Genomic DNA, 22,639 nt, shown 5'->3' on the forward strand with positions numbered 1-22,639 from the left:
GGAGCTTTTTTTGAAACTGCAAAATTAAGACTGATATATTTTAAACTGAATTTTGACCACATGGATATAAATACTATTTTAAAATCAAGTTTTAAACCAGGTGCCTGCAACGACAGCATGCAGTTGTTTTTTGACAGTTAAAAAAAAAAAGAAACGGGGAATAGCAAGCATAGAGATCTTTATTTTTTATCTTTACATTAACTGAAACAAATGATGGGGAAATGAATTCATGTCTCTGAGGAGATTCCACTAAAAACTGAAAGACAAAAATGTATCCCTGATAGTGGAGTCACTTGTCACACAGGACCCCATGTCCCTTCACCGAAGCTGAGAAAACAAAGAGCTCACATAGAAACACACTTCACAGCTGGCATCAGATAACCCTTATTCCTTCACAAAGCTCTGAGTGGGAAACCAACACCCTTCAGGAACAAGATCAACTGTCGTACTGTTATTCCAGTAGGACTGGTTCCAGTAAGGCCACTAGCTTTAATACAATAATTTTCATGTTTCTTCCCTTACGATTAGTATATATATTTTTTTATATTATACAAAATCCCTTTTTAATCTACTGGTCTCACACTTGCATGAAGGGTGTTAATTGTCCTACAGTACCAGACCACTTCTTTCCATTTTTATTTTGTATAATCACTTAGTGCATTGCTCAAGGTTTCCTGAGAATAGTTGAAGCACAAAAAAAACAAAAAAAAACACTAAGGCATCATCATCCAGATAAACGTTAAATCGACAATAACTGTACTATTCTGTACTATGCAGGAGAAGTAATATTTAATGTATGTGGGTTTTAAAGAAATATTTTTGTTTCAATCACAATCTTTAATCGAGTGAGTTAATGGATTGGTTATTAAAGGTCAATCAAAAAGGCTCAAGGCTCTCAAATCTCATAGTGCAAATAAACAGGAAACAAAAATACACAACAAGGAGTGGATAGTGCACACAAAGCCAGATTAGCACAAATGCTACACAAAGTTCTGACTACATGGGTTTCAAGGTAAGTAAAAAGACAGCTGCTGTCACTCAGAGCCATAAGACCCTGCAAAAGGTATGATTTTACTGGTCCGGAAGTAAAGAATAAACTAAAAGAGGTTTTTGGTCGGAGATGTTAACTCAAAAGAAAATGGCCCCTTTAAATGCATGGTGGCTGATCTATGAAAACTGCCATGCAACAACATGTGATACAATACAGTACATGTTGAACGAACAACAGGAAATCTGAAAATGTCAAACAGACAAATAATTTTGTGTTAAAGTTACATGGTAGGTTTTAAACCCCTGACAACTTCTGTTCCCTTCTCTGTACCCTGGAGGAGGAGGATGGAATGTGCCTGAATTATTGCAGTACCTGACAGGGTTCAATGTGCAAAGAATGCTTCTGAGGAAAAATTCCCTTAAGAAGGCAATAAGGTGTATGAAGATGTTAAGCCGAAAATCTTTAAGCGCTTTGCTGCTTCTTGTAAAACTTAGCTGAGAAATGGACTGTCACACCTTAAATTTGGTCTCAAGAGGAGTTTCAGCAGAAGAATTGTAATAAATAACAATAAATAAATAAGTAAAAATAAGGGCCAAACCTCTTCATTCATCCATTTGCCTTGCACCTTTTCTATATTTCTTTAAAAAAAAAAAAAAAAGCAAGGAACCCAAAGAGTGCAATGGAAGACCAAAACTACAGTTCTTTGGGGAAAAAGGGGTTTTGCCCAAAACATAATCAGAATCAACTTATTGACTCAGACTTTGTCTCTTTTGGTCAGGCATTTAACTAAAAGCTCTACGGCTTCGAAACACTCAAATGTGAAAGCAAATTCTTTCTCATGGCTTTCAAAACGGTTGGGAGGAAACTTCTCCTCAAACCCAACATTGGCTACAGTTCTCCTCTCTCCACCTGTTGACTTAAGATTAAAGAAACAGCTGAACTAAAATCTTTGGTTCAAGTACCAAATTAAAGCAAAGTTTTTATCACTCACAGAAAATAACATTGTCTAGGATATAGAGAACAAGTTTGATGAATTAGACTGCATTTCCACTGATGACCACCAGAGGAAACCCATTCTTGTGATTAAGGTTATGTTACCTGTAATTGCACCTGATTCAAAATTTATATTGCAACTAAAATATATATTTCAAATATCCTTTAATGTTGCAGCTCTGAATGTTGCTTTGATTTTGATTTGCATAGTGAAAAGCATCCCAGAAACCACACACTCAACACACACATCTCAATCAAATCACACGGCTCATATGTTAAATACATAAAAATAAACAGCAAAAGGAAAATAAAATTGTAAGACAATAGAACTGAAAGCAAAGAGTCAAAAGACAAATGTTTTAAATATCTGAGAAAACCCGTTTTCCATTTTTTCTTTGATTTTCATTTACTTGATTTTTAAGCGCTCTCTATATGGGAGAAGCAGGAATAGTCCAGCCACCTGACACCTGAGTGAGATTTTTTTTTTTACTGTGGATGCTTTATCAAACAGACACATGTGTACACATGCGCGCACGCACACATACACACACAAACACATATTTTTAACTATTCCTCTTCCTCTGCTTCGTCTTCTCCAATTTCCTCTTCCACTTCGTCTGCCCATTGGTCACGCGGTACACCCGGTGAGTGGGTTACTCCTGGATCTTCGCCCTCAGCCTCTCTGCCTTGCAGCTCAAGACCTCTCAGGAATAGCTGTGGGTAGCCAGCTGGCCTGCGTGTTCCAAGTTGAGCCAGAGCCTGAAGGGCGAGAGCTCGCCCCCTCTCTACATCACCTGGAAACAAGTAGGGAGGGCCAGCGCCTGACACACCCACGCCATCCAATAATGGGTGAGGACGGAAAGCTGAGGAATGAGCCTGTAGGGACAGAGCCTCAAGTTGGTTGGACTGCTCCCTCCCCCCTCCATCCACAATTCCATCCTCATCTAGCTCAGGCCCACGTCTGGGTCGGCGTGTGCGCAGCTCCAGGCAGCTGTGCCCCTTGCGGTGGCGCTGGAGATGATCTTCCCGGGCAAAGGCCTTGTGGCAGAGCGGGCATTCAAAGGGCCTTGCGCCACTGTGGAGGGACAGGTGGTTTTTGAGGTCATACGAGTGAAGGAACCTGGCAGGGCAGTGTGGGCAGGGGTAGGGGCGCTCGCCTGTGTGTTTCCTCATGTGGATCTTCAATTTATCATTCCTGAAGGAGACACAGGTAAAGAAGGAAGAGGGAAAAGAGAAGGTAGGGGATAAAACATGAAATATCAGTTTCTGACAATAGTCCTCATGCCTCCTACTACCTGAGATAACTTTTATTGTGAACTGGTATCTAATGATAAAACTAATGAATTAAAGTTTCCATACCGGGTAAAACGAACTCCGCAGGCAGTACACTGGAAGGGCTTCTCTCCGGTGTGGGTCCTCATGTGTCGGGGCAGTTTTCCGGCTCCATGGATGATCTTCTGACAAACAGGGCACTGCTGAGGTGTCTGAGATTTCCTCTTTCTACCACCTCCCGCTGCTGATGCAGCTGCTCCTCGATCAGCTACAGAGGTAGATAAGGAGGTGCCACCCATTAGAATTGCATCGTCACCACAACCCTCCATGTCATCATCCTCTGACAGCTTGTCATTCAAGGGTTGGAAAGGAGGTGGATGGGCTAAAAGGGGACGCTCATTCAGCCTGTGAAGTAGCCCTCCGTTGACTGTTGCCCCTCTGCCTGGCTCTCTGATCATCCTGAGATTTCCGTTGTGGGCAAATTCTTGGTGGCGTTCCGCTGGTTCTGGGCTGGGAGGCTGGGTAGACGGCAGGGAGCGAAGGCTGTCAGATGCAGGGGATGAGTGTGAGACAGGAGATGTAGATGATGGGTTTAAAATGGACGAGCTAATGTGATGTGGCCCCATATTTTTTAACTTCTTTCTGTCTATTTTCCTTCGGGACCCTTTCTCTACACTGATTTGTTCATGCACCATCCTCTTGGTAGCTGTTTGGTGGACTCTCTGCTCTTCTGCTGTCTCTCCTTCTGCCTCAGCCGTCTCCCCCAGGATGTCCCTGCATGCGTCAGCAACACACTGAATACCTAGAACCTGAGCCCCTTGCAGCACATCTCTCATCCCAGAGCTGGGGATGGTCAGGGTGGCAGTGTAGGCAAACTCCAACAGGGCATCCAGGGCATCGGGTGCCACACAATCAAGCTGGCACACGCTGAAACCTCCTCCACCTTCACCCCCACCCTCCTCTGCCCCAAACAAACGACGGAAGTAGAGACTAACAGCAGCCATGACAGAGCGATGAGTTGGGTAGTGTGCCCCTCGTGATGTCAGAGTGAGGTCACAGAGGAGCCCTGCCCTTCTTTGGTCATTCAGGTGGGACAGGAGCTCATTGCTGTGCTCCGGGAAGGGGATCCCAATCAGACCGTCCTCTCCTGGAGACATTGCCACCTGAGATAAAGAAGGGAAAGAGAAGGTAAATGGAGAGGATGTGGTCTCGTGACCCTGTAGTTTCAGTACTGATCCATGTATCAACATTAGCCTCAGACACTAAGTAAAATGTTTTTTTTGTACAGTTATCTGTGAGAAAGCCAGACACTGAATCAAAGTGTAATCAAAGGTATAACATTATTATCGTTTGACAACAAAGTACAATCACAGTGTGATGTGAAAGAAGAAACAGGAGAATTGTCAAGTTCTTCGTTCAAAGTTACGTCAGTTTGCAAGAAATTGCATTTTATTTTTTCTGTATACTACAATATTTTGTCAGTGCTATTAGATTTCTTTCCCCTGTTGATTTTTAATTCAAAGCTTAGCAGCTCTTAAAAATCAGAAAAACACTTTTCTTACATCAGAGTCCCTTAAAGTAGAGCTACCGTAGCGTGACTGAGACAAGGAGGTTTGTTCACGTGAAGGACAATTTAAACCCAGCTTGGCAACCACTCTCCCCTCTTATCCTTCCCTCCCCACCTCCTCAGGACTTTCTCTACAGATTACTAAATCAGGAGGCGGTGATTTTCGCCAGTGAGAAGGGGTTTGGGACACTAGAGGACAAATGCAATACAGATGACAGAGTCAGCAGGGTAGGCAAAATGTCAAGGAGAAGGCGAAATAGTTATCTAAGCAAGAAAAGGTATGTCAACATAAAACTAAATGGTCAATACTAAAGACTTCAAAAGGATGAAGGATTACGCAATGAGCTGTGGGTGCTGTAGCCAAAGGCAGTGGGTTAATTCCCGTGTGAAACCTTTATAGCATTAGCTGGTTAATTTAAATACCTGAAGAAGAAAGAAGGGCTGACGAAGAGAGGACAGAGGTAAGAGGAGCAGATAAGGGAGGAAGTGACAGGCTAGAGTGGGTGAAAGGGGGGAGTACCAGCAGAAGAATGAGGAAGGAAAAAAATGGCAAGAGAAGAATTAGCCTGAACAACAAAAGTGCAACACTTGAACAAATCGTGTTACTTGAGTTATCTTAATACCCTTATCTTTTTTTAACCTATGAGTTTACTGTGTTAGGCTGATGGTAAAATCAGGAGGGTGAGATCAATAACTTCATTCCACTTTGAGAGTTATAACAAAGCCCAACTTTAATAAGACCTAACAACTCCTTTCTCTGGCTCCCTAAGCTCGCACCTCACCCTGTCCACAATATACCTGCTCAACAATATCTCTTAACACACCTGAGCAGACCAGATTTTCCACAAACAACCCACCCAACAGATTCACCCTCCCTGCCCTTTATCTCCCTCCCATAGCAACTGGCAGCCCCCTGGCCATCCAATAACAGTGTTCGTACAGAGCCCAGAGGGCTTTGCACAACGAAGGTACACCTGACTAACCTGCTCCAAAACACACCCTATTAAACACACACACACACACACACACACACAAACACTCACAGATGCGAATACACGCAAGTATAAAAACAAATACACACATACACACGTTGCGTGCCAGTCCTTGGCTCCCCCCACCCACTATTGTTCGATTTAACCTGTTATGTGACAATCTCGATGCCAGCCTTTTTTGAACACTTAGATGTACTAATGTACTCCACCCCTATAATTAATAAAAATGTTAAAGCCAATGGATTATCTCCTAACTTGTCAACAGATTTCTAAAATCCTTCACAATGGTCCAATCCATATCAAATCTGTGAATGTTGGTTAAGTTAGTGACACCTTGGAAAATGCCCAAGTAACTAGAGGCCGATAAGGTTAACCTTACCTTCCCTGTCTTCATAGACATTGGTACAGTCAGCTGGAGGCGAGGCAGCGTGTGTCTCATGGCATCCATCTTTCTGCTCTCTACAACTCCTCTCCTTAGCTTTCTATATCTCTCTTTGAAAACCACTTTTTTCCTTCTTCCTTTGAACCGTAGACGTGCAACTCTAAAGGTAGATCTTGTCGTCAGAAGTCAGTGTTAAGTGTTGATCCTTGGGGATGTCTACCTCTTTTGCACATTCTGTCACATGCTTCTCTTCCTGTTGTATCAAAAGAGGGTGCACGTCGACGAAGGCAGATTTAGAGATACCCCTCCTCCCCCCTTCGAAGTCGCCTACGCGCCCACTTTCGCCAAAACCCAACAGCCCATTTTCCGAACACTTTCCGATAAACACGATTGCTTCGTCGACCGCTCCCATTTTAGAAAAAGACCAGCAGATAGACAGGATGTACGTTATCTGAGGTCATGAAAAACTAAGTCTTTATACCTCAAGCATTTAACTACCTCAGAAAGAGGGAGGGCATTTAATTCTACCAAAAACATGTCAGGAATACGTTTTAATTTAACTCAACTAAATGTCAAAGGTGAACAATCACGTCAGAACCAAAATCATATTGCCATTATGAGTCATTTTGCACCCAGCAACAAACGTTCAGGTAGGTGCAATATGAGAGGTAAACCATATTACATTTTACCACAGAGTCAAACTGGTGCAAAATGCTTTTCCTTTGAAACCAAAGTTTCTAAACATCACAAAGCACATATCGTTAAATATCACTGCCAATGAGACTGAAATTTAAGACACCTTAATGAGAATTATCTACTTAACTCGTGGTGTTTTCCATGAGTGTATCTACACTGACACAGGCGAGAGAGGAACACATGAACAAGCAAACATTTATATTTTTGATTAGCAGGGTTTGTCAATGGTCCAACCAGGTAAGCCAATTTTCTATCACAGATGTCAAGATCATCTGGTTCCAGCTTGTCAGAGTTGGCGGGCTGAAATACAATATTTTAAAAAGTCCCCTTGTGTTCGAAAATTTGTGACCAAATGGACATTTAAAGAGTTTTGTTGCGTCCTTGGGTCACAAAAGATTTACAGAAACTTCCAGACTGTGCAACATCCGTGACAAATCACCCAGGCAAAGCTGCACTCTGTTAACAATGTGCAAATCATCCTTTGTCTCATTGTAGCTGAACACACCAACATGTCACTCAATACATTTTTAAGATTCCCCTTTTCTCAGATTATCATTAAATGCAACTGAAAACCATCCAAAAATCAAGAAAACAATTTAGAAATATATGTATTGTTTGCACAAATTTTGGAGATCTCCCCAATAAGGGCAAAGTCACTTTAAGAGACAAACTAACCAATCAAGCAGAGAAATTTTTGAGAAACAGTGCAGAAAAGCGAAACACAAAAGGGTTTTAGTGGAGCACACTACAGCGCATGTTGAATTTCCGGCGCTGGGGTGAAAGAAAAAAAAAAGAACACCATGGGAGGTTGGTGGTTCAAATTTGTTATTTTAAGCATATTCCTGAGAACAGATACGTATTCGGAAAATGAGATTGCATAGAAGTTGCTGTGATTCCCATCAAGCATCTGTCAGTCTGTCTGTGAGTCACTTTATAGTGACACATTGCACACACATACATACACACAAATCCCCCCCTTCCTTTTACTTGTCGTTCTGTTTGTAGTTTTTGTTGCTTACTAAAGGCACATCTCACATAAGCTGCTGAATCTTGCAACACATGGTAACTTTTGGTAGAGCAGTATACGGGGAGAGACCTCAAACACGTCGCCTTCAAAAAGAAAAAAATGCAAGCTCATACAGACAGGTCCCAGCATTACATAAAACACAATTACTGTCATTGTATGTTTATTCATGTTAATTAATGTTAAGTACAGTAAAGCCAAAAAACTTGTATTACCATTTACTGTTAGGTGTGTCATTTAAAGTCCTTGTGAGTCATGGCAGAACATGTAAACTATAACGTACAGTCTTATAAAAAATATTTTGTTTATGAAAAATCAGCCATCTTTTTCAGTGTTAAGCATTAAATGCTACAGATGTAGTCTTTATTGTTTTTTTGTTTTTCATTCTCACCTCCTACACCTTTGTCGGCAGTGGAGGAATTTACCTCCACTGCAGCGCTACTGTTTCCTCATCCCTTGCTTTCATTATGTGCACACTCTTCCTCTCTCTTGACAATAAGGATTTATTCTTAAATTTTCCAAAAATAAAACAATAATGTGTAAGTTTCCAGTTATTCTTAAGCTGTCAAAATCTAATGCTACAACTGAGTCAAACACTGGATTAGCAAAAAGTAACAGCCTAATCAGACATGAGTGAAAGTGTCTCCAACACAGATTTGTTTGGCAATGAAGGAGAAATGGAAACTTAACTCTACCATTGCTGTCCCCCAGCACAACTCAGGGTAACATAAAAATTAGATCCAATTGTTCAAAGGCCAGGGAAATGACTGCAGCAGCAGCAGCAGCACTGACCAAACCTAAACACAAAGCTTCTCTCTTCAGCAGGTCAAAGTATTCTGTGCCTATATCGTGAAATCTTTGTGTATACACTGTGTGTTTGCAATGAATAGAACTAGAACTGTTAGTATTATTTTTATGGGTCTTATTTTCCGTTAAAGGCTGCAAGTTTTCCCAGTCCACCTCAATTATATTGACTCCAGCTCTAAGGGGGAAAATATGACTTTATACCATTCACAGAAAACTGTGGCTGAGAGGAAAAGGGAGTAATGCTTTTATAAATTCTGATGTCAGATGTTTTCCAAAGTTCCTGTATGTGTGTGTTTGTGACCGGCTGTGGGTGCGCAAATGCTGGTTAAAGTTGAACACGCATGGTAGGTTGCATGTGTTGTAACAGCTTTCACATTGCTCACAGTACTTCAGGAGCTTAAAGAATAAGATCATTCGTTGACTTGAGAAAGTGTTGAATCAGAATTAAACGCAAAAATACTTGAATTAAAAGCAGGCTGAAAAAAAGATCTCACCAAAATTTTAAGTTTGTTAATAATGGTCAAATTGTTCTTCTATATGATGCCGGAGCTTTTCTTTGTCAAGGAGCACAGACTGAAAAAAAATGAGCAGCTGATGAAACACTCCTCCACACACACTGCCACATTCACAAACGCAACTACAAGTGTTTCACACGGATAAAACCCAGTATTTCAAAAGTTATTCGTAACCACAACATAACACATTTTAATGCTAAACCACCACTGTGCCTGAAAAACAACAACACAGACGAACACACGGAAAGTAAAAGCAAATTCATACCGTTTCTCTTCCACACACTCGTCTCCCCCTTTACAACCTCTCGTCTGTGACAGTTAACTTTGAACAGCTACAGAAAGAAAAAGTTGTCCCTCTCTTTACACTTCACTTATTTGGGGTACTGAGAGGAGTGTAGTGCTGGGACACCTTCTCTGAGGAAGACTATGGGAGGAGGAAATGGGGGGATGAAAAGAGATGAGTACACACACCTCTGCCAAACCAAAGCTGCACTCAGCCAGGCAGAACACTCTCCCAGGACTGCCAGAGTGCTAAACCTTTACATCGAAAACAAAAAAAAATACCCAGTTATACACAAACAGAAACACTCAGGTCTTCTAACAATAAAGCTCATCTCTGCCAGGAGATAAAAGCTCCACCTGCCCTGCATCCCAACAGTCTACTCTGGACTGTACATTTGCATCCCACCAGGAGATATAAAAACAGACCGACCAGGAAGAATTTGAATCTGCATTTGAATTTGTCGAAGACAAGAGCTGAGACACCATCATGATAATTTTGATGCTTTCACCTGGTCATGACTCGAGGGACTTTATTGAAAAAAGAAGTCCGGTAAGCTGATGTTACACAACAGAAGTTTTCTCTGTCTTTTATTCAAGAAAAGACACAGCAACTAATCCCTCCTCTGTCTTTACTGTAACTGGGGCATTATGGTGTGTGTATGTGTGTATGTGGAGACGCATGCGCACATTGTGGTCTTAGTTCCAAGAACACATTACATTATTCATTTGGCTGGCAGAGCAGAGGCCCTTATCCCCTCACCCTACCACACCACAAACACTCCACTGTGAGCTCCAGCAGCAGCACGTTTGCATGCCCGACCTGAACACCAGTAAGAATCTGCTGCAGGATTATCAGCTTATCAACACATGGGACAAGACATTTGGGTGAACATATAGGTCCAGTCCTGTCTGAAGCTTATTGGAAATTTCCTTTCAGTAGAATGAAATTCTCTATGACACAGCAAGGTCATGCCAAGTGACAACCCTGCGGTCTGAAAATATGAGACAATGCAAAAGGGCAAAAAACTACGGTTCTTTGAGTGTTCACTTTAGCTCTGCAAATACCATAAACCACAAACACACCAAGCCAAAAAGACGATTCAACAGCAAAAAATAAACACGTTCACAGCCTGGAACAAAATGCTAATTTCTCTAATGGCACACAAAGTACAGAGGCTGGTTTCTTTTTCTTAATCAGCAGTTTCGAAGATATTAAGATAACAAGTTTGTCCAATTAGAGGCACAGTTTAGCTGATTGAAAGGTGGGAGCCCTTATAGCTGTTAGTGTAGAGGCTCAAAGCCTGCCTCACTTTTATAAGCCCCCCCCCCCTACAATTTACTCCAAAAATCAGTCAAAAAATAGACAGATGACTTCACGGTGACTATGTCAATTTAAAGAGTCTATGGATGACAGACCTCAGAGTCCAATAATGCTCAATGAAACTTGAGAATTTGTAATCAGGATTACTTTTCAAGTAAAATTTGGAGCCTTTTGGAGGGTATCTGTTTAGAAGTAATTTCAAAAAGTTTTAGTGAATTTAGTCACTTTGAATACTGCAAGCACAAGCTGCAACCTAAAAAATATTTCTGAAAACTCTGGTATAAAAATATTGTAGGTAATGAACTTTTCCTGATTAAAGGCATGGTTTACTTCATAGACATGCCGCCACACTTTAGCAGTTAGCAAAGAGGCTAAAGCGCAACCTCACCCCTCTACCTCATCCAAACTTGAACAAAATGTGACTGAGTCAACTTTTTCATGTGGCAGCAACTGGTGAAAAGGTTCACAACTCTATATCAAAGACAAAAAGGTGACACCCTGAACCTGCTCATTTATTACACAGTCTATGTTTCTGGTGCTAAAGTTCTCCCAAAACAAGAGCTGTCGCTCTTTATGTTTCTTACATACTGTGCATGTAAATTACATTAAATGGTGTTTGTTTGTTTGTTGTGTTCAAGTGACCCCATTCATCATCTACTTCCTCTTGGGTGAAATTTCCTTACCCTGAACACTGAGGTGTACCAAGACTTGGCAAGTCCTCCCGAATCTTATTGCGGTCCAATCGCAGTTGCTTCATCCAGATGTGTCAATCGAGCTATGCTAAACCCGTTTTCGGTCTGATTGTGGCATTTCAATGCATCTTGATAGTTGGATCTCGTGCTAACATACTGACTGACAGGTGACTAACTGAAAGATACTGTTAACTAAAAAAAAAATTCACCTGATCTAAAAAGTGTTATAAAGAATTGTTAAAATGCGCGTAAAAAAATGACAAAGTAAATTCAGTAAGTCTTTCTACTTCTGAAAATTTAAGTGACGATTTTTTTATATACACAACTTTTAAATGACAAGAAATTATGTTTCCTTAACTTAGCCTCATGAATAATTGTATCAAAGCTTCTTTTTTCTGTTTTTATAATGCCTTATTTTCTTTAAAATTTAAATACCTGCCGTTTATTAAAAAATTAAATATTTTATTCAAAATTAAAACAGTGGTGTGTTGCCATTTATCTATCTTTTGTCCATAACGCTACATATTCAGAGTTAAAAAAATATTTTTGGGATCCATCAATTCAGTTTTCCCAGTCATTAAAAATGTAAAGACTTTGTTTAATTTCTGCCGATCATTTTCAGCAGAAATCAGTGCGTAAACATTGTGTACTCTTGCTGTGTTTACTGGAGTGACAGGATGAGCAGGAAAAAAAATCAATCTGAGGTTGGAAAGAGGAAAAGAGAATGAGATTTAAGAGACAACAAAAGGAAACATGAGGGAGGTATGTTTTCTAAAAACACACATGTTCTTAGAAATCTCACCAAAAACAGAGTGTATGGGGGAGGGGAAACGTGAATGAGTGAATGGGGAGTGGGTGTTGAGATACTCTGAAAGATAAAGCAGAGAAGAGGGGAGGTGAAGACAGGAAAATCTAGTCCCGGCCCCGAACAATCTGTGTTAGCGAGGAGACATGAAACAAGAGTCGACAGAGTTAAGTTACAAGGGGGAGAGGAAGGGGGAAGACGGTAAGAGAGGAGGGAGGAGAGCAGTGACATGACGATTGGGAGATAGAAGAAAAAAGAGCAAGAGGTGAATACATGCACGCAGCCACAGGAAGTAGCAGAGTCCTTGCAGGTGTAAGTGTGTGTTTGTGTGTGTGTGCAGATGTCTGAGGGAGAGATGTGGTGGCAGGCAGCTCTATCATTAGCATCACTAAAAGGGAGTTTTACCCTGCGAAGGAGAACACGTACAGATGTGTGTGTGTGTGAGAGAGAGAAGGCATGCTGACAGAGTGGTTTCACACTTAACTCTCTAACTCTCATACCTCTTTATCTGGTCAGCAGTTTCTTCCCCCAAACACTCCAAAACTGTGTGTGGGCGAATCACTTATTGCACCCTGTGTAGTCTTAACTGCAAGTACTGGAGAGAGACTTAATTTCAGTTTGTGTGGTTTTAATGACATTTCAGAGCTCTTTGAGCTGATGAATTTGATAATACCAGAGGTGGAAAGGTGATTGCTCTGCATGTGTCAAACTGTAATGCAAACACTGTGATAAAGCCTCATTACAGTCAAGCATACTGTCATTTATCAGCATGTTCGCTGTCACTCTGCGGGGGTGTTTCAACATGTCGGCTGCCGGGCATACAAATGATCTGCGTGGGTGTTCATCTTACCTAACTTGAATTCGAGTCTCGATCCAGAGGGGTTTATTTATTTTATGCAACATTTAAATGCATTTCATGTATTTATGAAGACAATAAGCAAAGTGACTCCTTTAATAAAACGTCTTGATCAATTTCTTTAAGGGAAAAACAGAACATATTTTTATTGTTAACCAGAGCAACAGAAACATTGATTTAAATATGTTGAAAACTACATTTTATTATAAGTATCTACATTTAAAAATTTGATGACATGATGAAACTTGAGCTTTTGTTATGTTCTTCACACAACTTACTGAACGCTTTTTTTGAAAACTGCAAATTACTTTCATATATTGAGTGATCCAAAAAAAACTTTTTAATTAATTTAAACTTTTGAAGCTAAAACTCAATTTGATCTGGAAAATTGTTGAACCCCTAATCACCTACAGATCATTTTATACTTTACTTACAGAACAAATTTAAAACCACGTTAACTCCGTCAAACATAACTGATGAACAATCCTTTAGGGACCTCTCATTTCAAAAACACCCCTGTAAGTTTTCTTCACACGATGTGTGACCGCCATCAGCTCCACACTTCTAGGCAAAGTGTTGCCCACCCTTTCTGGTTTGCTTTGGGTGTTGCTGCCTGTGGTTGTCCCTGTGCTGTTACTGAATGATCAGTCGGAGCTCAGTGTCACTCACTGCTGGTGGTAAACAACACACTTTGGTTTTAGTTGCAAGAATTAAGAGAGCAAATAGATTTAATCTGCACGTCTCTACCAATTTTTACTTCAAAGAGACTCAGCCCCGTTGGAGTCCCCTCTGATGGAAACCTCATACTGTCACATGTTCCTGGATGGAGAGGGGTTACCAAACATGTTGGAAACCAGTTGCATTTAATCCTGATTAGTTAGTGGATGTTCCTCCAGATGTGTGTTTGGGCGTATTTTTTCAAGCATTACATTTTTTGTGTATTTTCTTGTCCCAAATATTTGATGTGTGTTGATGGCTTACAATTTAAACAATTTTTTTCTTTCTTGAAACAATCTATTTGTTTCATTTTGATGGCATCTTTGCACTTGTTTTAATCAAGTAAAGGCTCTAAATGATTTTCCTAACCTTTAGTGAAGGTCGATTTTAAAAAAATATAAATGAGTAATTTGATATCTTTTATGTGTGCCTGATTTTTTTAGTTCTGAATTGTGTTTGTTTCTAGATTGTTTTTGTGATAAGTTTTGAATCTCATTCTTTTCTTCATGAATATATCTTGTCCATATTATTGAGAAAAATTTATCACAAAATTAGAAGGAATTGGTTATACAGTTGATTAAAGGTTGTCCACAACAGATAATTTGTATTTATACAAGCATGTTTAAATTTTTCGATGGGGTGTTCATGGCTGTGAAACTAAGGATGCAGTCACACTGGCAAACTGTACCGTGCTTAAACACCCTTCAACCCTAAAGTCTTGATTGTTTGGCCAGTATGACCATAAGCATGCGACTTAAGTTTTAGCAGAGTTCTGATGAGATCGCACTTTGTGAAAACAGATGCTTCACAATGAGCTGGGCGGGCCTTCAAGTGTGGATACCTGCTAAAGTCTGGTTCATATTGGAGTAGTGTGACCGTTGGCCGTACTCTTTAGTAAGGGAACAGAGCTGCAGGGGGGTAATTGTGCTTGTGTATGGCACAGTTCGAATGGGGCCAGTATGACTATGCCCTTAATTCACAATTGATTGGATTCACGTGCATGTATCTGTGTATGAGGAATGTTTTAAAGATACATTTTTGGGTGTGAAGTTTATCTTTTATAAACTTTTATGATGAGTTGTACAGTGATCAGATCAGGGATTTGGTTGGATGATCTGAGGCTGAAGAAGAAACATGATGTGTATTAAAATATGGCGTATACAGTTACTTATTTGAGTCAGCCTGAACATTTTTTATGTTCAAGGAGGGAAGTTGTGCAAACCAATGTCTTCAATAAGACTGAAAGTTAAAATAAATGCATGATGGAGGCTGCAGATAACTACAGAATCTTTTTTTTTAGTTTTATTTTGCCGCCTCTGTAGATAGGACCACGTATTCATAATCTTTAAGCTAAATGTTACTGCTGTGCAAGTGTGGTGTCTGTTGTTTGCAATGAGTCAAGTTTCCCTATTATAGGGAGGGTCTAAACAACTGCTGCTCTCCTACCGATGACCTCCTGTTTCAGAGGAAGATATTGCAAAAGCACTGAATAAATGTGCACACACACACACACACACACACACACACACACAAAATGTTGCAAAAACTGACAGATCCTGATCAGTTTCCTCTTCCTGAGCTCAGTAAAGATGGTGAACTAAAGCAGATAAAGAGATACACTGAGGGCAAAGTTACGCAGAAAAGTCAAGCAGAGACAGCCTTTGCGTGAAGAAAAAATACAAAACTTTGAAAAGGAAGAAACAGAAGAATGAAACCAGCGGACATGTGAAAAAAGATGTGTCACCTTCCTGATAAATCAGCCTGACGACATGTCAGTATTACAGCGAGGGGAGGAGAACATTTGTTTTTTTACTGTAACTGTAATCTAGGAATTATGTCAGAGCTTCAGAATAACTTTATGACAAGACCCTGACATGTGCTTAAGCTGACTAACACACAAATCTTACCGTGAAGAGTGAAAAAACAATGGCAGACATATGGTTAAACCAGCTGAAAACAACAGCTAGCTATGATGGTTTCTCCTCTTGTCTTATTGACAGCTATTTTAATCCATCAGTAGAGGGAGATGACTGAATAAAATATAAACGATAAGCACCATTTTACTATTATTATTTCACTTTGGTAAATAAGTAGAATAAAAACGTAAAATTCAATAGTGAAAATGTCTGTGTCTGAATGCCCCGAACCTATATTATGTTCTTCTAAATACCCCCTATGAATTTGTTTTATTTACGAACAAAATTCTGTGATTTCATTTTCCAAACGGGAAAGACTGAAGCTGTTTTTGGAGTAAAAGAATCCCCATCTGCAGCTGGAGTTCCCCTTTGAAGATCACACATGAAAGGGTCTGTTTCAGCTCCCATCTCCTGCTCATATTTGGGTGTTTGTTCTCACTTTCCCTGAAATGTTGTCTCACTGTACCTATTTATGATAACCGCCCGCTCATTGAGTATAGAAACATTTGTTCTGTTACCATAAGAGCTGAATCATGTTCACTTTCTCAAGCCCTGTCTGTTCAGTTTCTATCTTTCTTCTCCAACTCTTTACAAGAAGAAGAGTCACAGCCACCTGCGGATTGGTTGATGCTGGGGAGGCGTGGGCTGCGCGGCCGGTGGTCGAGAGCGAGGGAGGGCTGTCAAATGCTACAGAAACTCATGACTGAAAAGAGGAAATGGCAGATACAGAACTTCCTCTATTGACACAGATCGAGTGGGGGCAAGACTCAACTGTAGTGGCAGCAGACTAGTTAACAGACATTTAGTCAACCCCCTGTCATTATTGCCTCTATTTGTGGAGAAACAACAGCCATATATGGTGAGAATGAGGTGTGTGTGCGGAGGGTCAAAGAACACTTCCAATCATACCATTAGTTACATCAGTGTACAAAAGCTGTGATTCAACAAGAAACAGTTACACTAAACTATTTACATTGTTAAGTATAGCACCTGTTGATGTCAAGATAATTCTTTACTTTCGCAAGAACACACTACGAGAGTTTGGAAGAATGAGTCTTTTGCTGATTGTTTCAAGAAGCCACGTAGAAGAAAGACCCGAGAAAATGGTGTTACATTCACCTTCGAATGTTGGGGTCAGAAAGAAACACCTGTAGCTCTTCGACTCCTGGTTTCCCTCCCCTGTTCTGACTCTCTCACCCCACCTTCCTCCCACTCATTGGGTTTGTATGAAACTGAAAGACCCGGGTTTGAAAAAGGGGGAATTTACATGGGCTTACATGTCCTAATTAAAGCATTTCCTGGAACTGAATGCACACATGTACGTATTTATAAATATTTGTACACATGAGTGTCTTCATGCATATGTCGGACTGGGTTTTGTGTTAGTTTGTGTGTGTGCGTGTTTGTGTGTGTGTGCGTGCGTGTGTGTGTGTGTGTGTGTGTGTGTGTGTGTGTGTGTGTGTGTGTCTGTTCCTCGCCTGACAGACCACTTGCTGTAACTTCCCCCTACCCCATCAGTTTACAGACACATGGTTGTCACCAGACAAAGCCAAGGTCACATGATGTGCCAGACTAACTGGCCCATCACACACACACACACACACACACACACACACACACACACACACACACACACACACACACACACACACACACACACACACACACACACACACACACACACACACACACACACACACACAAACACACACACTTTACTTTCTGATGTTTCCATAAAACCTGTAGGTAGTTGACCTTTGAAGAGCTAGATGTTTCCATATTTGCGTGACATAAGTACAATTAGCAAAGGGGGCTGTCATTTATCAGACTGAATCACATATTTTAAATCAATATTTGGTTTCAAACCAGACTGTGTGTCCAAATGAAATTGTAAAGCAGTTACTTTCTGATCTTGAGACTCAGATCTGTTATTCAAATAAAACCTTTACTGCCACACTGTTGGATCTGAAACCATCAGGGGTCTGAGACAGCTTCTGGGTGCTTACTCTGTGAAATATTGCGTTCATTTCTTTGTCTTCCAAGGATAAAACTGTCACGCAACAGAGATGGTGTCTCTGATAGATTTTAAATTACAAAAAGTGTACAAGTGACTTGAGGAAATGTCACATCAATGCCATTCTGGTGTGCAGTTATTCAGAGATAACTGATTACTCACTCAGTGATCTCTGGTGAGTGGGACAGCATTTGCTCTTTTCAGGTTTGCAATTTCACAACACCAATAAGTTCTTTGCCAGCTTTTGTGCTGCAGTTGCACCCCGACATCAGTCTGAGTAGCTGCACCTGCATGCTTCACTCATAGGAAGTAGCTCAAACTCAGAGTGCATCTGTGATATCCTATATCTGTTTCACACAAAGAGCAAATCACTTTTGACTTGCCATAAGAGCCATTTGGGAGTACTTTGAAATAAAAATGTGCCACCCTAAAGCAAAGGGACGATATTTATCAAGGCGGCAGCAGGAAGAGTCTTTATAGTGTACCTTTAGCACACCAAAATTGAGGACAGAATACGTTAATTTAGTTGGAAAATTTAACATTACCACCTGTGATTATAAAACCCCAAATCTGTAAGTGATAACAACTCTGTCTGTAGTACACACAATATGTTATTTTTATTATTCTTGGATGTAAGACACAACATTAAACCAGGGGACTACGGCCAAAAACAGGCTTCATCAGTGTTTAAGGCATTATTACTTTTGATGAAATGATGAAACTAGAGACATAAGTTTGTTAAATCTTATTATTTTTATGCCTGTTCACCTCTAAAAATAGTCACAGTAAGCTAAAATAGACACAAAACCTATGCAGAAAAAAAATCACACTTTTTCAAAATTTCAATAATTTCATTTTTTTTTCAGATTGTTATTTTTTTTTCCAATTTCAGGCTTAAAAGCTTGCTAGCATAATGTTTGCCTGAAGCAGAATAAGCTGTAACCGTCGCTGCCATCTGGGAACTCTTCCCTCTGCTCTTTGATGTAGTCCAAAATATTACTGCTTTAAACTCAATATCAACTCTTTAATTTTCTTTCCCGGAAATCACTTTGTGGTGATAATGTCATGTAACAAAACCAAAAGATAACATGAGCTCATTTAAAGAATATGTCCTTCTCTTGTGCCATTGCAGAGTAAAAGCAAATGGAGTATCAGCAGCCATCAAACAAGAGAGGAGTTTATGTTCAGGTCGTTAATAAAATATTTAACTGCTTGACCGCATTTATACAGCTCATATTGATCCAAGGACAAACACATGTAAGCTATCCTTAAAAAAGTAGGCAAGCTGACAAAGCAGACATAGACTGAACGTTTTGGATGATCATAACAGGGAACTAATTATTCTTAATGGCACAGCTTAATTGTGTTTCTTGGACATTTCATGTACTTAAATGATCTTAGACAATTGTCTGACTATGACGAGCTATTATCTGTGTCTATTTTTTGGTATTCATCTTCTTAAAGATTATATAACAACTTTATGAAGTAAATCTTGACAAAATGAAACAACATTTGAAAAGTGATACCAGGTAACACAAGAGAAAACTTTGGATGAGAACTCAATAAATAGAAAGAGCTCTGAGCATTTTCACTCAAATTGGTTCGTTTTTCTACCGCATTACAAAGTTGGTGTAATTCCTAGTCCTAGTCTAATAAATGCACTGACTTGAATTTTTTTAGTGACACCAGCAGCAACAAATCAAATTCAAAACCCAGGAAGGGACAAAGTTGAAGGCTTTCTAGTTCCTCTTAAGATGATGTATTTGTTTGATTGCGAGTCAGTACTTTGAACGAGCATCCAGCAGTCATCAAGCAGTATAACAAGACACTTTGCAGCCAATCATACAAATACTCTCACCGTCTGTTCATCGTTCATTTTTCTTAGCTGCTCTTTACAGGACCCTTTCGAGATCTCCCAAATCGTTCAAACAGCCTAAACGTGAAACCTTTCAATACCCCACGCAGCTTTCACATGCAAGTTAAAGGGTTGCTTTACAAAAGTAACTACCAGAAAATGTATGGTGAACAGTTGGTTTTGGTTTAAATAAGCTGAAGGTTGAACTTAAGTCTCAAAATTTTTGATTTTTTTTTTTTTTGCTATTAAGTTTTGGACTTCTCTTGAGTTACACTGAAACCAACATCCCTAAATTAGAAGACACACATGTCTCAAAGTGCCCACCATTATTGACACACAAATATAAAAACAGTTTAAATCTTAGTCTGATCCTTTTGCCCCACCTTAAAGGGAGGCTGTTTGGAACGGGTATTCGTACCTTTGCCGTACAACATGTTGGAAGAATACTTCAGACAAATTCACTTTAAAATCAGATTTTCTTGAATTTCGAAATTTTAAAAATCAACATAATCTTTTTCCAATTGTAGATCTGTATTTTCACGAGAGTGGGTTAATACTGTATAAAAAGTACATTTTTAAAAAAATGATTCCTACCTCCAGTCCATAAACTCAGAAAAAGATGGATGCCTGCTATCTTTTGCTTCCAGCACGTTCCCTTCCTCTTTGGTTCAGAGTTCAGCAGAGTTCATACACCTGTGGGAGAAGGTGACAAGCATTAAAACCTGACTTGCTGAAAGAATTACTAATGAAAGCTGTTGAGTCACACATTCACCAAGTATACAAATTCTAGAAAGCTGATATCATGAAATCAAAAAGTACTGACTAATTAAGCCACGTGTTCTTTGCTTTTTATAATGACTTAAATAAAGTCACAATGTGTGGATAATCAGAAACATAGACGAGCAGTCACATGATACTTCAGCTGTAAGTGGGGGTGGAGTGTCTGTATGTGAACATGTGTGTAGGTGCGTGCGTGTGTGTGTGTGTGTGTTGGGGGGTGGGGGTTCTAGTAATAGAGCAGAAAAAAAAGGACGCAGATAAAAAAAAGGACACTGATAGAAACCAACCGCTTCCTACTTTGACTTCTTTAGAAAGAAGTTCCCCAACAGTCTGTAAAATGTGGGAAAGCCCACGCAAGCATGCAACAGTACGCCCTCTCCTACAAACACACACACACTGATCTCTTTCAATTCAATTCAATTGAAAACGTTCTTTACAGAAGTGATGATTTACTAGCTTTCCAAGAAATCTTCAGTGACAACATGTCAGCTAAACATACAATACTGAAACAAACACAGGCATTAGCTACGAGAACATGGCCTGAAGAGAGGTGAGCAGGATGCAGGTCATGTCAGGACGACAGGAAGGAGGGATGAGGCACAGATGTCCAATTATATCGCAGACAGAATGGGGCAAACAGAGCTGGCATTAAGAATTTATTTCAAAACCCTGATGGTTCTTCCATGTGTGAGGAATCAGCCCAGAACGAGAGAGCACTCAAAACACGTCCACTCACATGAAAGATGCTGGCACGCAGGAAGAAAAACTTAGATCAGACAAAAGGAGCCTTTACTTCTTCAAAACTTCTCCCAGTCAGCATAAAAGCCAAAAAATAGATCCCCTCAGCCCCTCAAAGACTGAGAAGAGCTGAAAGAGCTGTGAAGACCGGCTGCTGCCTGGAGGGCAGAAGGCATTAACTACCTGCATGGACGGCTAAAGATTTAACCAAACAGGCTGTGCCCAAGACAGGGAAACCAAACCCAAGCCAGTCGAGCTTGTTAGGCCGGTCTGTCAGAGGGGCGAGTCAGCAGCGCAGACTGTAATGACACACACAAAAAGCCCACTGGCATGACAGCTCTCCCCACCCATGAGGTAGGCAGAAAGAAGCCTTAACCTAACATTACAGCTTGAGCACATCCTATTGTAACACAGGATGGTGGCAGGATTAAAATAAAACACTGGGTGCGCCGTGGGGAGGATGATGATGATAACGATGATTAACAGACCACTGATGTGTGTTTACAAGGGGTAGATCATGATTTCATCATTATTTAGGTGCAAGAACTTAAAGCCAATAGGTGCATTGCTCTGCGTGCCCATGGAGGCAGAGGCAGGTGATGTGCGTGAGAGCAGGTTAGGTTTTGGATGTCAGCCGGTGTTCTCGGCTATAATTAGCAGCCCAGTCTCCAGAAATGTACCCGCCGACCCCACTCTCTCCCTCTATATCTCTCTTCCTCACCTGGACGCGCACATCAAACAGAAGCCGCAGCACCTGCTCCTAAAAAATAAAAGCCGGTGTTCCACTTTGTGAACAGCAAAGCTAAAATGCGCCCTGGCTGCATTGTAAAGAGGGAATAAAAGTCGACGGGAGTTACCGAACACCCGTGACGTGGGATTGTCCTCCCGTGACCCTGTTCAAACCGGGAAGGAGGAAGGCTGAACGTTAACGCGAGCAGAGTGCTTTCTTAGCAAACAGAGGTGTCCTTAGATTACATTTACCTAACGTGTGCCACAGTTTGAAAAGAAGAGGTGAGCAGGCAGGTGAAGCGGTTACCTGAGCGCCGGTGTGTCACCTGTTCAGACCGGTCGCCTCCCACCTGACCGGGCTCCACACTTCCTGGATATTCCGTACCACCCTGTCAACTTTTCAAACTTCTTCTTTTATTCAGCCCACTCTTGTTTTTTTCTGCTTTGTGGGGTGGTCGCCAGTCCTGCTGTCCTCAACTTCACAACGAAGAGGTTGTAGTCTTCTCCAAACTGTGCGTCGGTGTTTTTTGTCACTACACCTTTCCTGCAGACCGGCTCTCCGCACTGCTCTGACCCCCCTGTCCGCTGCCTCCGCCGGCCCACTACGACTCCCTGCTCCTTCTTTCTGAGAACCAGGAAGCGGCTTGCCCTACTTACGCCCAGCCACGGATTGGCTCTGGCAGGGCTGGAGAGGA

The 22,639-nt window shown here is 40.8% G+C and overlaps 1 protein-coding gene across 2 annotated transcripts; it reads right to left on the minus strand.

Moving 5' to 3' along the window:
• Positions 1–170: 170 nt before the first annotated feature.
• zbtb7b (zinc finger and BTB domain containing 7B) lies at positions 171–22,639 on the minus strand. 2 transcript variants are annotated; one of them, XM_074684463.1, is made up of 4 exons: positions 22,271–22,639; positions 20,292–20,390; positions 3,344–4,419; positions 171–3,179 (listed from the first exon to the last, which is right to left on the minus strand). In XM_074684463.1, the coding sequence occupies exons 3-4, from the start codon at positions 4,411–4,413 to the stop codon at positions 2,552–2,554; spliced, it is 1,698 nt and encodes a 565-aa protein (XP_074540564.1). In that variant the 5' UTR covers positions 4,414–4,419; positions 20,292–20,390; positions 22,271–22,639; the 3' UTR covers positions 171–2,551. The 2 variants fall into 2 exon arrangements, with proteins under 2 accessions (XP_074540564.1, XP_074540563.1); XM_074684462.1 differs by having other exon boundaries at positions 22,252–22,639.

Source organism: Halichoeres trimaculatus, unplaced genomic scaffold, assembly GCF_033239565.1.
Source record: "Halichoeres trimaculatus isolate MK-OKI-2021-1 unplaced genomic scaffold, fHalTri1.1 fHalTri1_scaffold_12, whole genome shotgun sequence".
Lineage (NCBI taxonomy): Eukaryota > Metazoa > Chordata > Actinopteri > Labriformes > Labridae > Halichoeres > Halichoeres trimaculatus.

What these genes read in the sequence shown, in the direction of transcription:
- zbtb7b (XM_074684463.1), bottom strand. Translation starts at nt 4,413, where the DNA reads ATGTCTCCAGGAGAGGACGGTCTGATTGGGATCCCCTTCCCGGAGCAC. An exon ending in TGCGGAGTTCGTTTTACCCG is followed by an intron (nt 3,180 to 3,343) that starts GTATGGAAACTT and finishes TGTCTCCTTCAG; the next exon opens with GAATGATAAATTGAAGATCC.